This window comes from Zonotrichia leucophrys, chromosome 15 (assembly GCF_028769735.1).
Source record: "Zonotrichia leucophrys gambelii isolate GWCS_2022_RI chromosome 15, RI_Zleu_2.0, whole genome shotgun sequence".
Classification (NCBI taxonomy): Eukaryota; Metazoa; Chordata; class Aves; order Passeriformes; family Passerellidae; genus Zonotrichia; species Zonotrichia leucophrys.
The window spans coordinates 3,834,642-3,852,040 of NC_088185.1; the positions used below are offsets into that span (position 1 = coordinate 3,834,642).

The 17,399-nt window shown below is 55.0% G+C and overlaps 1 protein-coding gene across 8 annotated transcripts; it reads right to left on the bottom strand.

Moving 5' to 3' along the window:
• Nucleotides 1–3,570: 3,570 nt before the first annotated feature.
• On the bottom strand, nucleotides 3,571–14,176 carry CMKLR1 (chemerin chemokine-like receptor 1). Of its 8 annotated transcripts, none has more exons than XM_064726981.1 (3): nucleotides 13,733–14,176; nucleotides 7,204–7,294; nucleotides 3,571–6,777 (listed from the first exon to the last, which is right to left on the bottom strand). In XM_064726981.1, exon 3 carries the CDS (start codon nucleotides 6,696–6,698, stop codon nucleotides 5,610–5,612), a length of 1,089 nt encoding a protein of 362 aa, XP_064583051.1. In that variant the 5' UTR covers nucleotides 6,699–6,777; nucleotides 7,204–7,294; nucleotides 13,733–14,176; the 3' UTR covers nucleotides 3,571–5,609. The 8 variants fall into 8 exon arrangements, with proteins under 8 accessions (XP_064583051.1, XP_064583048.1, XP_064583055.1 ...); XM_064726978.1 differs by having other exon boundaries at nucleotides 3,571–6,774; nucleotides 13,733–14,175; XM_064726985.1 differs by lacking the exon at nucleotides 13,733–14,176 and adding an exon at nucleotides 12,270–12,645.
• Between the last annotated feature and the right edge of the window lie 3,223 nt (nucleotides 14,177–17,399).

Below are 17,399 nucleotides of genomic sequence, written 5' to 3' on the forward strand. Positions count from 1 at the left end.
TCCTGGCAGTGGGATTGGAGCTGAGCCCACTCTTCTTTGCTCATGGCAGCCTCGAGGTTGTCATGTCAGAACAAACCCTGAGGGTAACCCAGCAATTAAAGGAGAGGTTTTCTTGCTGCTCTGCCTCCCTGTGTGTTTGTGGGGCCACCTGAGCACTCCCAACCCACCACAGACAAGGGCTGTGGGAGCAAAGGGAGAGCAGCTCCTCTCCCCTTTAATCCCATTAATCCATTTCTGTATTTAAACCCATTAACAGGTATTTAAATCCCATTAATGTCATTTCTGCGCTGAGTACGCCGCCAAAGCTGCTCCTTTTTGGGATCTTCTGTACCTTGAGAGTGTCCTTACAGACAGATTTAATGGGATGTGTGCTGGGAAGGGGGAAATTCACTGCAGGATTTATTCCTGACCTTCCTCGGCACCAGAGCGAGAGCTTATTTATCCCTTATTTCTAATCTGGAGTTGGTGAGATTCCTATTTTATTTTTTTATTTAAGCAGGGATGGAGCCTCAACCTAGACCTTGATTTGTTCTGACAGGCCCCGGCCGCCCAAGGGGCAGAGCTCCCTGCCTCCCCTCGGCAGTAATTAACCCCTCAAAGCCAATTAATCGCCAGATAAAGCAATTAAGGGATGACATCGCGTGCGGCGCTCGGAGCCTGGGCTGCAGATCAGGAGGAGAGAGGGGAGGGGACCCCACATCTGCACCCCCACAAACACCACAAAAAAAACCCCTGGGAATCTCCCCAGTATCAATTTACATGTTTTATTTTTTATTTTCCCTTTTTATTGCACCACAATTGCTTCTTTATTTTTTAAATTTTTTTTAACACATTTAAATTGCACCGAAATGGAGCAGTTGGAAGATGTTATGACCATGCCAGCACATCTGGCTGCACCTCTGGATTTTGGGATCCCCCTTCCCCTCATCCCATTGATGCAGGAGCAGCTTCCCCATCCCAGAGCTTCATACTCAGAATTTTATTTCTTTATTAAACTCTGGGTTGTATTTTAACCACATGTGGAACTGGCACTTAAGGACAAAATTCCTATTCCCCCTGGAAAAAAGGAGCCAACCACCCCTCCCGCATCATTTTCCTGGGAAAAGCTCTTGGCATTTACGAGCCCGCCCGGCTGCCTGGGGGAGGCAGCACTCATCCTTTCCATGAGGATTTGAAAAGCTGAAAAGCCGAAATTTTTCCTCTTGACTCAGTCTGAGCATCCCTGGGTGGGCACAGCCCGCCCTGCCCCGCTGGAAGGACCGTGCCCTCCCCTCCTCCCTGGATTCCTGCTGGAAAAATCATCTCTTTTTGGCAAATCTCGCATCCCCGGGAGCGTTTTCCTGCCTCCCGGTGCTGCTGCAGCGTTCCTGCCTTCAGGGATGCAGGGGTTTCTCGGCTGTTGCCGTGGCAACGGCGTCTGCACCAAAAACTCCCGCATTTCCCCCAATTCCGGGTGGGGTTTGTGCTCCCTGGATGTTGTGGTGATGGAGGGTTTGGGATCCCTTCCTGGCAAAGGGAATGGATGCTCCTTTGGATCCTCCTGAATCCAGGAATTCCTAAATCCCCTAAATCCAGGAATGCCCCAATGTGATGCAAACAATGCTGGGGAGCTCAGAGAGAAGGAATTCCTCTTCTTCTCAAATGAAATCCCATAGAGCTGTGTTAAAAAAAAAAAATAAAAAATAAGGGCTATCCTCCCCCACACCCCTCAGCAGCAGAACTTCCACAAAAACCCCAGAATGGGGAGATGGGCCATAAATCTGAGAGCAGCCACCTCCATCCCTGACAAAACCAACAGGTTTATGTATCAGCTTGGCTGTTTCCCCTAAAATTTACAGCTGACAATGTGCCTGAACACAGCAGGGATAATTTAAACCTGGCTCCAACCTGCCTGGCTCCCAGCAAAGGGAGAGGGGAACACGTTTAGTCCTTTATTTTTTTTCCTTAATTTTAAATTTCATTCCAGTTCGGAATAAAGGCAGTGATTTATGGGAGAGGGAAAGCACAGCTTTATTTTAGGGCCGTGACAACCAAGTGAAAAAGAGCTGTCATTAAGGATGGTAACACGTTCCACAGGAGCAGGGTTTGTTTTATTCCAGGGTAATTTCACCCAGAAAACGAGACCCAGCCTGGGGTTTGGGTAAATCCAGGGGAGCAGCAAAGGGAATGGGGCAGGTTTGGGATGTGCTGGGCGAGGAGCAGTCCTGCCACAGCTCCCGTCTCTGGGATCTGGGGATGCTGAACCCCACAGGACAATGGGGAAATGGAGCAGGGAGAGGGAGGATGGCTGGAATAGGATTTGGGAGGTGGGGACTGAGGGTGTGGGCTGGGGATTCTGGTCTGAGAATCACAGGGATGTGGATGGGGGTCCTGGCCTGAAGGTTGGGGGTCCCAGGGTTTGGGATAAAGGTCCTGGACAAGGGTTGGTGCTCCAAGGCTGGGGATGGGGATTCTGGGATGGGGGATTTGTGCCCCAGCTCCAAAACCTGCTGTTCTTTACCATGACCCTTGACTGACCCTAAAATCCTCACAACTTCCCTAATTCCGGATTTCATGGGGTGGTGGTGGTGCTGAATCCAGCTGCACCCCAATTTCACCGATCTGCCCCAAAAAGAGCAGCAGATCCCGGTACCACCAGCCCTGGAGCTGCAGCTCCCCCCCAGCCTTTCCCTGGATGCTGATTCCAGTTTGTGCACGTTCCCCTGGAGCTGCCCCTGGTCATTAACCTCCTGCTGCCGTTAATCAAGAGGACTTTGTTAATTAACAGCTAAGGATGTCTCCAGCTGAGCAGCACAGGGGTGGGATTGGGGTCACCTGGATGCATCCAAGGATCTTTAATTTATTATATCGCAGCTTCCCAACGCTCTAGGGGAGTGCAGCCCCCTCCCCTCCATGAACAAAACATCCAGCACTGCAAAAAACCCGAGGAATGCTGACAGGATCCATCCTCAGCACCCTGGGAGATTCCAGAGCTGCGGCTCCTGCAGTATTTTGGGAATATCAGAGGAACTGGGGCAATACTGAGCTGCATTTCTCTGCCACTCTGCCAAAAAGGGAAGAAAAAAACCTGGCTGAGGAGGCTGAAGTTTTCTGAGGAATGTTATTTTTTTTTTCCCTGCTTCTATTTTATAGACATATAAAAATGTGCTTTTTAAATGCTGCCTGGGTGAGCTGTTTGCTGCCTGTCTCAGTGGGTGACACAGGAACAGAAATCACTGATATTCCCTGGGGAGCTGAATTCAAAGCTAACAGGGTCCAGCAGGAAAAAAACTCAGTGGATTTTTCCCTTTTCTTCCCAAACACTGTCAGGATGAGGAGAATCAGGAAGAGGAGGGGACAGAGCAGCAGCTCTGGTGTCCGGATGGATGTTGGGGTGGAGCACTTGGATCATCCATGGGAGCTCTCCCAAAGCCCACCCAAGAGGTTCAGATCCCACCTCAGCCCCTCAAGTCCCATCCCTCTTTCCACAATTCCAAATTGGACCCCAGGGCTCAGGAATACACACAGGGAAGGGATTTCTCAGCGAAAAACCCTGGGATCCTTCCCACTCCACACATCGAGGTATTTGTCTGGAAAACAGAGGTTTTATTAAATAAGCAAAACAGCTACAAAGATGCATCCAAATATTTGGGAAACTTGGGATTGCCAAGCTGCCATTACAAGGATGATTTAACCCCAGGGTAAGTACCAAGGCACTGCTTTTTTAATTTATTTTAATTTTTTTTTTTTTTTTGGAAAGCTGTTTGGAGCAATAACAGATGGGCTTGGAAAAAACAGACACCAGAATTAGTGAGGAGCATCCTGAATCCATTATGAACATCCCAGCACCAGCCTGAGGGGCTGTGGGATGGCATCCAGTCCTTGAGGCTTCATCCCACTGTTCCCACATCCAGGCCTCCTCCAAACCCTGAGCCCAAAAAGCCACAGAAGCTGCTGGCTCTGGGTACATCCCATTCCCACTGCTCCCTAAACAGATCCTCTGCAAATTCTGTCTGTCCCTGGGTGTCCATCTGTCCCATCCCACTCCTAATAGGATCCTGGCAACATTCCAGCAATATTAATTAAATACTGGGGAAAATGAGCAAGAGGAGCCTCCTCCCACCACCAGAGATGCCCTGCAGTCTCCTCATGCAACACATATTCCATGGGTATGGATCCAACATGGATTTGGGGGGAAAAATCTCTGTGCATCGGGGCTGGGAGTAGCCCTGGGCTTGGCAGTGCTCCCTAGGGAAGTGGGTGCATCCCAGCCCCAGGAGACACAGGGACAATCCAGGTGCTGAGTGTCCCATCACAGGGAGGAGGTGATGAGATCAAGGTGGAGCAGTGAGGAGTGCCAGGGCGGAGAGGATGCTGGATAATCCATCTGAAATCCTGAGATCCTGAAATCCTGAAAACCTGAAATCCTGACATCTTGAAATCCCAAAATCCTGAAATCCTGACATCCTGAAATCCTGGCATCCTGAAATCCCACTCCTGCTGCAGGATTTCAGGATCTGCTGCCTGGAAATAGCTCCCTGCCTTTTCCTGGGAGATGTCTCTCCATTTTATTTTCCATTTTCTGATTTCCAAGGAAAGCTATAAATAAATATTTTGGCCCCTGTGGGCACTTGGGAGCAGATTCTCAACTACCAAAACCTGCACAAATCTCCCTGAGGGACCTCCTGAAATGTCCCCAAGGGCTACTGAGGGCTGCCTAATTCCAGCTCCAGGGAGTGACACATGAATGAGGGCGACACCAGGGCTGTGGTGAAGGAGCTCTAATGGAGAAGGAGCTCCAAAATTAACTGGGTGTGAAACTGGATTGAAGTGGTGGCTCATCCTTCACTGCAGAGATCGGTGTGTGGCAGCAGAGTCTCCCAGGAGATTCCCAGGGTATCCCAAGATGTGCATGAGGGAACAGCAGGTCCTCCCCAGAAGCTCATTCCCAGCTCATGGGCCTGCTCCTGGTCCCAAGCGCCCACCTCTCCTGCAGGATGTACCGTGTGGAATGTGCCCATCAAAAGGAGGGTTAAAAACACATTTCAAATTGACCTTTCCCTCTTTCTTCTCCCAGTTTTCCATGCTGGTGACCCTGGGCATGAGCCCAATCCCCACACTGGAAGGTGGCCCTGGGTCTGGGTCACTTAGAAGACATTTGAGACTTCCCAGTTCTTTGAGGTGGGATATTCCAACCCCTCCTAAGGACACTTCCCAAAAAAAGTCACAAAGACCTTGTTCTGGTACCAAAATACCTCAGGAATTTCCCATGAGGAGCCACACACAGACACGGGACCGAGTGTCACCAATTTGGCCATGGCACAGGAGATGCCTTCCTGATATCCTGCACCCCACTCTGGAAACACCAGGAAAGCCCTTCCTGGGTCAGGCACTGCACAGTTTGGAAGGGAATGCCCAAAAATGTGTTTAGTTTGGCAGAAGGATTTTTGCAATCCCAGATCAAGGGTGGTTGTGTCTTCTCCATCCCTTAGGCGTCTCCATCCCCTGCCAGCCCCCAGGCAGCAACACCAGTCAAAAATGGGCAGTGCAGAACAATGTTTGACAACACCAGGGCTGGTCACCATCAGAGTGCCATCACCAGGAGATTCTGTCCATCCTGCAGGCTGAGTTTACACAACCGTTGTCTCTTTCTCAGTCATGGAGGAGACCTTGGAGAAGCTCCTGTGCACGATGCTGGAGTGTCCTGTCTCCTCGCTGAGGGCGTTCACCAGCCTGGAAAGGAGGGTCACCTTGAACTTCTTGAAGTCCTGGCCCATGAAGACGTAGAGGACGGGGTTCATGCAGCTGTTGGAGGCTGCCAGAGCCGTGGTGAGCGGGATGAAGATCTCAAACACAGACCAGGGCACTGCACCGGGCACCGTCTCCAGCAGGTTCAGCAGGTGGTAGGGGCTCCAGCACAGGAAGAAGGTGACAATGATGGTGACAATGATCTTGAAGGGCTTCTTGGACTTGGCCAGGCGGTTGCGGCGCAGGTTGAGGACGATGGCGACGTAGCAGAAGGTGATGATGGTGATGGGGAGGATGTAGCCGGCCAGGAACCTGGTGATGTTCACCGTGCGGTGCCTCACCAGAGCCAGCCCTTCGTAGGATTTATTCCTGGAGAGGGAGAAGTTGCTGAAGCAAATCACGGAGCTCCTGGTCTGTGCCGTGTCCCGGAAGACGAGCGAGGGGCAGCTCATGACGATGCCCAGGGTCCAGATGACCACGCAGACCCCGTAGGCCAGGTTGGTGGAGCGGTGGTTCTGCGACCACACCGGGAACACCACGGACACGTAGCGGTCGAAGCTGATGGTGGTGAGCAGCAGGACGCTGGTGTACATGTTGAGGATGAGGAGGAAGGAGTTGAGCTTGCACATGACCGTGCCGAAGATCCAGTGGTAGCTCATGGCCGTGTAGGCGATGTTGATGGGCAGGAAGATGTTGAAGAGGAAGTCGGCCACGGCCAGATTGAGGAACCAGACGGCGTTCACCGACTTCTTCATCTTGAGGGTGATGATGGCGATGACGAGGCCGTTGCCCAGGATGCCCAGCACGCAGGACACGGTGTAGATGATGACGGACAGGATCCTGGTGATGTCCTTGGGGTCGTGGGCCGGGTCTGCCCACACGCTGCCCGTGTCCTCGTAGGTGTAGTCGGGGTAGTCGCTGTAGTTATTGTTGAGGCCGTCCAGGTAATCGGACAGGTTGGGAAGCGCCATCGTCCCTGGGAATGGCAGCTGATCCGTGTGATCCTGGGGAGCTGGGATGCTGGGATCTGCAGCCAGGGATCTGCCCCTGCTGGGCAAACACTCGGTGTTAATCACAGTGAGGGGAGCAGGAGGGACAATGGTCCCCAACACGTGTGGGAATTGGGGACAGGGAGAGAAGGGACAAACGCAGCAATGGGAGATCCCATGGAACCCCACTGGTCCCGAACAAGATGCTCCCGCAGCTCCTCCCTGATTCCCACCCCCATCCGTGAGACATCAGGACGTGATTCAGCCCCTCAGCTCCACCAGGATGTGGCTGCAGCCTCATCCTGCAGAAAACGTTGATTGCCCGCCTACTTCCAGAGGGAAAACCGGGATAATGCTCATTAACAGCTCATCAACAGCTCTGACTTTCCAATCTGCAACATATTATGGCTCCTCTATTTTTTTTTATGGACTGAAAACCCGAAGGAAGGCTCCCCACACACCCCAGTGACACCAGGCACCCTCTCACCTCTCTCCTCTCTGTCGGGATGGGGGACAGGTGACACTTCAGTGTCCCAGGGCACAGCAGCAGCTCCCTCCACACCGGCCTAGGGCATGAGCTGTAAGATTAAAGCCAGGATCAAAGAAAGGCCACTCACCTCCGGATGTGGGGTTAAAGGAGGAAACCAAATCAGGGTGTGGCAATAATTAACCCTGTGCAGCCTCCCTCGGGGGACTGTGCTGGCCAAGGACCCAACATGAGCAGCAGCCTCAGGTGCACACAGAGAACCAGTTAACCACGAGTTACTAATAATTAAATAATATATAAATATATAAACAATAGAAATATATAAATAATAAATTAAATAATAATTAATTCAAGGTATAAATGAGGAGGACATTGTCTATCTTATATCCTGGATTCCCACGGGGTTGTTTTCCCAATTCAATTGATGCCCTGTATGTTTAAATATGTTAATTGTGGTAAACCAGCAGCATCATTTGCCATTGTCAGACTCCAGGCTCCAGAGCTTGGATTTGAGGGGGTTCAACCTCTCCCCTGTGAGAATCCAGGATATAAAACCTCCTATCTGGGCCAGGGGGGTTATAACCAAAATCCCCAAAGGCTGACAAGAAGCCCAGAGCATCCCACCCGGACGTGTCCTCACAGGAGGGACGTGGGGACGCCCAAGGACCCTCCCTGTTCCCGAGGAATTTCACCCCGAAGGTCCCCGAGCCTCACCCTCCCACCAGCCCTGCTTTGAAATTCCCATGGTGTTTGTGCTGGAGGCTATTGTTCCTCCCTGGGCTTTTCCTGCTGTTCCTTCCTGCCATTGCTGCTGCAGAGTCCCCAGCCAGGGGTGAAATCCCACCCTGTCACCTCCCCCTGGCCCAGCTCCTGGGCACGATAAGCAGGCAGAATAAATTAGATTTGAGTGCAAAGTCTGGGAATGGGCCGGAGCTGGGGAGAGGCCTCGTCCCAGGAAAAGCTCGATGGCCACAGAGATGAATTGAAGGCGATGATCCGGTGGAAGGAACAGAATCAGCAGAACTGACTCTCCCAGAGATGTTAACGGTGATTGATGAGGGTTGCTTTATGGAACAGGGATTTCAGGTCATCCCCTTCCCAAAGGCTGAGCTCCAGAAAGGTGGGGGAGACCAGAACCCCACGTCCATCCCACCCCACCCCATTGCCTCATATCCCATCCCACTTCACTGCCTCCCATTGCACCACACCCCATTGCATCATATCCCAATCCCATCCCATCCCAAGAACCCCAAAGCTCCCTGGACTTGCTCCACAGCCCCCTTTTCACCTTTTCCAGTGTGTCATCCATGGGGCAAGTGAAGCACTCCCACCCCTCACTGTTACCCCACATTCAGCCCCTGCTCCAGAGGGACGGGGGGAGAAATTCCCACTCCTCTTCCCACTGTGTCCGCTCCCATGTTTTTAATGCAAAATCCTCCCTTTAGTTTTAATTGCTGGCCCTGATGATTTTCAGCTCATTCCAAAGCTGATTTTATTGGATTATTTACCTGAATTCTCTGTTAATTTTGCCCTGCCAGGTTGGGCAGGGATTGGTCTCTGCTCCCAGCTGGGGTGAGGATGGCAGAGAGCAATGGGAACAACCAGGACTCTGCTTCCCCGTGGGATTTGGCAGAGGATGGGTTTGTTTCCAGGGCTCATGAGGAGCAATCCCAAACTCCACAGCAGCAGCAGGACAATCCCACCATGAACATTCCAGATGGGCACCAGGAGCCCAGACCTGCTGGAAAATCACCCAGCAAACTCTCACCTGCCTCTCCAAAATCCTCCCAAAAATGGAGAATATCAGGGGCAGCTGCCTGAAACCTCCTCATTTCTCACAGCAAAAAAACTCCAAAGTCTGGGAGGAAATTTAAAAAAATAAAAAATAAAAAAGCCACATAACACTAAGAGTGTTTCATCGCTCCTCTCCGGGCTGAAAATTCCCTGCTCAAGCCAAAACCACTGCTCTCCCTTCAATCTATTCATCCTTGTCCTCCTACCTCAACAAAAAGGAGCAGAGGGTTTACCCAAAATAGCCTTTTCTCCGTCATTCCCGCAGCTGTGTTTGCCTTGGTACCCAGGGAAGGCCGGGTGGGATTCCCGACGGGGCGGCTGGAGCACCGGCAGCATCCCGGCGCATACCGGGGGAGGATGAGGTCAGGGATGTTGTTCTTGGGAAGGCAACAGGAAACCGAGAGAACAGCAGAAAATGTTCAAATCCAGCTTTTTCTGGGCGAAAAAACTCTCTGCCCCGGCCAAGGCAGGCGGGCGGGGGACGGATGTGAGCGGGGAAAGGCGGCGGGATGGGACGCGGGGAGGGCAGGGGATGCTCGGGCAGCGCATCCCGGCGGGCAGGGCGGTGCCGGATCCCTGCTCCAGGATTTATAGGGATGGGCAGGCTGCCAGCACCGCCTGCTGCCCTCCGGGCCCGGCTTTTAGCGGGGCAGGTTGAGGAGAGCTGATAGAACCTAATCAAATCAAATGAAATCAAATTAAATCAAATCAAACCAGCAGAGCAGCTTTTTGAGTACATCAGGTCCTGCCTGAGCCGTCAAAGCGCATCACGCTTTGATGGATATCATGAAATGAATCCGGGCTGGGACCTGCCAGGGCTGGCTCTGGGGGAACTGGGGGAGCCCTTGGGTGGGTGTTTGTCCCTTCTAGAAAATTCCTGTCCCCATCACGGACAAACAAATCCCCCGGCATCAGCCGGGTCCGTGCCCGCGCTGCTGCCGCCTCCTCCCCGGCAGCTGCTCTGCCTTTGCCTTTCCTTCCTTGGAGCGCTTCCCTCTCCTCTTCCCACTGAGGTTTCCGAGCTCTCAGCGCACCCCAAACCCCAAACCCGCTTCCTGCGGGCGTGGGAGGCGCGGGCAGCTCCGGCACAGCTCCCTCGGAGAGGGGAATTGCCGGCAGATGTTCGGAGCTCGGCTGTGGGAAGGGCTGGGGGCAAAACGGGATCTCCACATCCCCCTGGAGCTGCTGGCACCGGCCCCCACCGAGCCCTGCCACAGTCCTGGGTGTCCCTGAGGGGCAGGGATGTTCCTGGGGGACAGGGATGTCCCTGGGGACATGTGGCAGGTGCTGGTCCCAATTCCATGGGGGTTCACAGCTCTGGCTGGATCCCAGCATCCCTGAGAATTCCATGGCATCCCATGCTCCAGGAAAAGTGGATGGAAACCCCATTCCAAGCTGGCACCCAAAGCCACCCCATCAACCCCCACATGTTTCCAGCCCAGGGTTACACAGGAGGGACATCCCTGCAGGGATCCTGTTCCCAGGAATCTCATGGAGCAAGGCACCAAATGGCAAAGCAGCTCTGGGTACCCAGCTCCAATTCCCCTCTATTTTAGCAGGTGATTGCTGCCAAAATGGCAACAGATGCCACAGGGATGAGGCTGCCCAGCATCCCACTCCCCACTGGGATACCCGGGATGAAGCCCCCATTCCTGGGTGTAAATCAACCACCAGCCCATCAAAAGGGAGTTTACAACTCCAAACTCTGAGCTCTAGCCTGCCCAAAAGCTGCTCCTGGCTGTGATTCCAGCCCTGCCATCCCCCTGACCCCTCTGTCCCACTCCAGCAGGCTGGGAAGGGCACAGGGATGTGGGATGCCATGGGAGCAGCAGCAGCAGCAGGCTGAGGATCCAGGCTGGAAATTCTCCCAAACCTCCCCCAGCACCTGGAGACCCCCAGAGCAAAGGGAGGAGGCACAGCTAAGGGGGAAACTGAGGCACAGAGGGCAGTGGGAAGCTTAATCCCTACCTGCATCCACTCAGACACATCCCAGTTCTCCATCCTGGATCTGGGACCCCCCTGTCCAGCAGCCTCGGGCATCCCCAGGCTGTCCCTGCATCCCTGAGGCTGCACCACGCCCGTGTGAACGGCGCAGGGAAAAGGGAATGGCTGGAAAAGGCAGCCTTAAAAAAGCTGCTGTGCCCAGGGTGGGACAGAAAAACATGAGTCAGTGTTTATCTGGGCACAGGCAGCCAGGCTGAGCAGGACAGGATGGGATGGATCCCACAGATCCTCCTGGCCACAGTGTGGGGTCACCCAAATGGGGAAAGCGCCCCAATCCTGTCAGAAAAAGGGGGTTTAACCTCAAAATTTGGGTCAGGAAAGCCCCTCCCAGGGTGAAACTCTGGCAGAGGAACCCAGCCTTCGCTGGCACCAAGTGTTGGAAGAGCCACCCTGTTTGTAAAGTCCCGGCCTTTTGCTCCATCCCTTCTGTTCTTGGAAAGGTTTGAGGATTAAAGGGGAAAATTTTGGGCGTTTGCACCTACACAGGCAAAGATTCCCTTGAAAAAGGGCAGTTTGTACTTCTGAGCTGCCTAAAGTGACTTGGCTTCAAAGATAATGAAAGCTCTTTCATCTCCTCTGCTCTCCTCTAATAATCCAAGGTTTTCTCCTGGCACTTCTCAGGCAATAAAAAGACAATAAAACCTCCCTTTTCCAGAGCATCCTCCCTGCTACATCCCAGCAGTGCAGTGATGCTGTCCCCATCCATGGCTTGGGCTTGGTCAGGGGACAAAACCTTGGGGACATCGCTCTGGATTTGGGGAATACGAAGGGAAAGAAACCCAAGAAAACAGAAATTTTTTCTTGCAGGAGGGACGTGACCCCTGAGGGGATGTGGCATGGCTGGGGACAGCAGGCTCAGCCCCCCCTGAGCGAGGAAGTCACCCTGGATCCATGGGAGCATCCTCCCAGCTGTGCTCTGTGTCCCCAGCTGAATGCTGATCAGCGTTCAAAGAAAAGCCACCCTGTTCTCCCTGTGCCCAGGCAGGGGACACTGCCACACTGTCAGGGCACCAACCCCCCCAAATCCTCTGCCAGCTCCTCTCCCTTCTGCGCTGCTTTCCCACCCTGCAGGCTGCAAAGCCCAGCTTCCAAAAGAGGTTGGGATTTTAGGGAAAATTAGGGGGTTTGGAGTGACGGACAGTGGGGATCCCAAACCCACTGTGTAACAACAGGGCAGCAAAAAACCTCAACTGGCTGCAAACCCTTCCTCCCAAATCCTTATTAAAAAACACAAATTAACAAATAAATATAAACCCAGAGGTGTTTACCTGAGCTGGATAAATCCCAAGGGAATTTTCAGCATTTAGAGGCTGGATCAGACATCTCTGCTTCTCCTACAGCCCCGTTGGGGCTGGCATGGGAACCACCCTGGGCTGGTGGCTTTGGCATCCAGCTGGAGCTGACACGGATATTGCCGAGATTTCTCATCCCGAGGAGAAGCACATGGGATGGGAGGATGAGGAAAATAAACGCAGCCCGTGGAATGAAGCAGCTGCTGGCCTCAGCAGAGCTGCAGGGGGAAGGGGGAAGCTCTGGGGGAGGATGTTGGGTTTGCAGAGTTGGGCTGGACACAGAAGGGGATGTGGCAGTAGTGACATGTCCCGTCCACCACGGCTGCCCACAGGGGCTCGGGAATCTCCTGGGAGCCTTTGGGAAGGGTTTGGGTGTCCCCAGAGGGTCCTCTCGGGCTCCTCCACCCTGGCTGTCCCTCATGCTGCTCCCCAAATCCATGCCCTGCTCCTGGGATGCTCCTGGCCTCACTCACACAGGAGAGAGGGAGCCCAAAGCCATTCCTGGGGTGCAGGGAAGAAGAGAAGCTGCTCATCAGGTCCTGCCCATCCCACAGTGCATTCCCAGGGAGGAAATCAGCAAACCTGGCCTGGTTTGTAACCCCAAAGAGACAGCCAAGGGCTGTCCCCAGCCATCCTGACCTCAGGAGCTGGGAATTGCCAGTGATCCTGAGCAAGCTGAGCCTGGATGGACACAAATCCCTGGACACAAATCCCTGCCCTGAGCCAGGACAGCTCATCCAGAGTGAGATACAAAACACCTGGAGCAAAAGCTGCACCGCGCTGGCTCTTCCACCAGAGCCCCCACCTGCTCTGTGTCACCAAGATCCCCAACGAGTTTTCCAGGGGACAAATCCCAGCTGAAAACTGGAAAAGCACCACCCCCGTGTGAGCAGGGGACAGGGGGTGATGCCAGCAGGGAGTGGCGGCAGGTGGGAGGGAGCCCGAGGTGGGGACATTGACCCCGTCCCACGCGGAGCAGCTCCCGTGAGAGCCCCGAAAGAGGAATCGGAGGCACTGCCAGCTTTGCACAACTCCGTGTCGCAACATCCCCGAGCTGAATCAGGGCTGAAAAAATGCTGATGTGCCGGTTCGTGGGGCTGCTCCGGGGAAAGGAGAAGCCCCAGAAGTGTGAACCGGGCAGGGATGTGCCAATCCCAGTGTGGAACCGGGCTGGGGACTCGTGACCGGCTCCCCCGTGTCCCTTTCTCCCAGGACAACCAGCATGGGGTGGCAGCTCCGGGATATTCCACACTTGTGGCACCTGTGGTGGGTGCTCAGGTGCCGAGGAGCTGCCTCAGGACAGTGGGAAATGCAGCAAAAAATTATAAAAACCATGAGAAACACGGACCTGGCACAGGCTGGATGTGCCCCAGCGCTCTGTCACCCCATCCCGTCCCTTGTGCTCCCCGGTGTCCCCACCAAGTGACATTTCCCGATACCTCGTGCGGTGCCAACGCTGTCCCACTGCTCCAGGCTGGGCAGGACGAGCTGGGGGTGCCCTGGGTGCCAGCGGGATCCCATTCCCAGGCGGATCCCGGCGTGCCGGGACAGACACAGGCCCGGTGCCGCTCCCCGCCGCTTTTAAGGCAGCGGGGCGGGAGCTGCATCCATCACCAAAGGTTTTCTTGGCAGCGCCCGCGATGCTCGGCGAGGCAACAGCTGGGAGAGGGTGTGACGCCGGGAGCTGGGAACGCTGGCCTGGATCACAACCCAGCGTGAGGAAGCAACAAAGCTGCTTCCCCAGGGGCCTCCTTTCCTGTGCCGCCCCCCGGGCCGTCCCACGGAGGGATAACGGAGCCCGGAGCTCCGTCCATCAGCATCCCGTGGGGATGCTGCTCCAGCCGGGGGCACCGCGGCAGGCAGGTGGCTGCCAGGCCCCCCCTGGCTGTGCTGTCCCCACCCTGGGTCAGCCGCTGTCCTCTGCTCCCCTCACCGCCCCCAACTCCTTCCAAGACGTTGAGTCACTTCCCCTTCAGGCAAAATCTGGCTCCCAAACGCCGCTCCTGCTGCTCAGGGGCTGCTTTTTCCCCGATGGATTTCATTAGCACCAGGATGCTGCAGCTGCTTCCAGGCAGCCCCCCCAGCCCGCAGAGGATCTGTGGGGGCAGCTCTGTCACCCCCAGCCCCTCTGACACCTGCCAGAAAAGTTCTTTGAGGGCTGGGAGATGCTCCAGGGTCTCCTGGGTGGGAGGGATGGGGAAGGTTGGATGCAGGGATGGGGTTCAGGGGGATAAATAAGAGAGTTTTGGGGCAGCCCCCTCAGATTGGGAGCAATGAGCAGCACAGCCCCCACCCACACAGAGCAGGAGGTTTGGATAACCCCGGGCTTGATGTGGCACCGGGAAAATTCCTTCCCTCCCCACGCAGATCCCAAGCCTCAGCAGGCATCCCAGTCCCAGCATCCATCCCAGCCCCAGAATCCATCCCAATCCCAGCATCCATCCCAGTCCCAGTCCCAGCAGCCATCCCAATCCCAGTATCTATCCCAATCCCAGAACCCATCCCAATCCCAACATCCATCCCAGTCTCAGCATCCATCCCAGCATCCTTCCCAGTGGGATAACAGCCAGTGCAGGGGTTGAGAGCAAAAGCAGCACAAGGAAACACAAGAAAATTTGGCAGGGATACCCCCCATCCTCCTCCAGCCTGGAAAAGGAGCAGGATTTGCCCCACTGGGACACCCCAGCACTGCCCTGACTTTGTCACCAGCCATTCCCCAGCAGAAAGGAAGTTTGTCTACCACAGGATGCTAATTAAGGCTAATTAATTACCCCCAGCTGTAAAGACAGAGCAAAAAACATCCTGAATCCAGCCAGCAAGGGACAGAAACAACCACAAACTGATGGGATTTCCTTTTGTGTGTCCGGAGTCCAGCGGTGCCGCCAAGAGATGCTCAGCCCAGGCAGCTCCAGGTGGCACCAGCTGGGACATGGGGGAGATCTTTGGGCTTCCCAAAACCTCCCCAGGACCTGCTGGGGCTGGGAATGATCAGCCATGGATGCTCCTGCACGTGGCCTAGCCAAGGGCTGAGCTCAGGACATCGAGCAACGACCAAAATTCCAGCAGATCCAAGGGGTCTGGAGCCAAGATCTGGCACAATCCCAGCGTTCCCAGCAAGGCTGAGCCCCACAGAACCGGCCCATCCCTTGGCACTGCCCCCTTTCCCAGGCACCTGCCGCTTCCCCACACCCGGGCAGGATGCAGGATCCTGGTCTCATCCCTGTGTTTAGCCAGATGAGAGGAAAACACGCTGACTTGGGATGTGACTTCCCATCCCGAGCCTTTGCGGGTTGGGGTTTCCCTCCGGGCCTGCTCAGCAAATACATATCCCCGTTCCCGGGGCTGGGGATGGAGCAGGATCCGGGCAGGAGCAGCCGTCGGGAGCGGCAATTCCAGGCACCGCAGCCTTTGGCAGTTGTCGTGTCCTTGGCAAGCGCCGAGTGCCACCCACACCGAGCAAAGCAATTAAAGCCCTAAATTGATTTGGGCTGATTAAACGCCCTGGAGCTGCTCCCTGCCGAGCCGGGATGGGGATGGGATGCGCGGATGGGATGCGCGGGTGGGATCAGGATGCGCGGATGGGTTTGGGATGCGCCGATCAGGCCGGGATGAGCGGATGGGATTGGGATGCGTGGGTGGGGCCGGGATGCGCGGATGGAGCTGGGATGCGCGGATGGGGTTGGGATGCGCGGATCGAGCTGGGATGCGCGGATAGAGATGGGATTCTCAGCCAGAGCCCGGCAGGTCCGACCTGACCCCTCCGGTTCTCGCCCTTCCCTCCCACACAGGCAGGCGCTGGGAACGCGCCTGACTCATCCCGAAACAGATGTGGCAGTGAATGGGAAAGAAATCGGAGGAAGTTTTGGAAGTTCTCCCTCTCCGGGGGAGCGTTCTCAGGCATCCAGCAGCGCTTTTCCCTCGCCCCGGGCAGAGCCGTGGGGATAAATGGGAATGGCTGGAAAAGGAGTTGAGCTCAGCTACGAGGACAAGGCTGGAGGTTCCCACTGCACATCCCAGCTCCAAATCCCGGTTTCAGAGCTGGGTTTGTGCCCAGGGATAACTGTGCCCTGCCTTTCCCCAGGGAGCTCATCCCTGGCTCCGCACCCGCTGCGGTGCCGAGCTCCGGATCCCGCCACCGCCTCCCGATCCGGGCTCGAACTCCCTGCGCAAATAAAGAAGCCACAGACAGGATGTTGGGGAGACGGCTCCCGTTCCCTTTTTTCGCTGATTTGATACAACCACGGAAAAAAAAAAAAAAAAGCAAAAAACCAAAAACCCAGTGCCGACCTTGTGCAACTCGAGTTTATAAATAGCCCCACAAACACAGCGGGGCTGGCACAGGGTGGCCAAACCCACTGTGCTCGAAGGCTGGCACCTTATCCTGCTGCATCCCAGCCTTGGGATGGGCAGGTCAGGGATCTCCACCTGGTTCAGATCCTGAACACCCTTACAGAGCCTCTCCTTGCCTCCAATCTTGCACAATTTCCCCCATTTTTCCACTTCCTTCAGAGCTGTGCCAGGAGCTGGATGTGCGCTCCTAAGGCTGGCACCTTATCCTGCTGTATTCCAGCCCTGGGATGGGCAGGTCAGGGATCTCCACCTGGCTCAGACACTCTCACAGAGCCTCTCTTTACCTCCAATCTTGCATCATTCCCATTTTTCCACTTCCCTCAGAGCTGTTTCAGGAGCTGGATCTGAGCGACGCACGCCCACGAGCCAGGGGAGAATTCCCAGTTCTGGGCTCCCAAACCCCACCCTTGGCAGAGGAACATTCCCAGGGCACAGCTGGGCCCTGTTCCATGGATTCCCCCACCTGTGGCATCACCCACCTGCTCCCATGCCCATCCTGCTCCCCAGGAGCGATGGAAGTGCCACATCAGGGGATTTATCCACCATTTCCAATTCCAAATCAAAGGCTGCTGACAGCTCCTGGGGCAGGGATGAGGAATTGCCAAGCATGGACATTTCGTTGTTGCTTTGGAGCCCTCAGCAGGTGACAGACAGGATGTCCCCTGCCCAGGGATTTATGAGCAGAGGTGGCCTCAAATCCCAAAGTGGTTGGGTTTGGAAAAACCTTAAACCCATCCCATTCCATTACCTGCCATG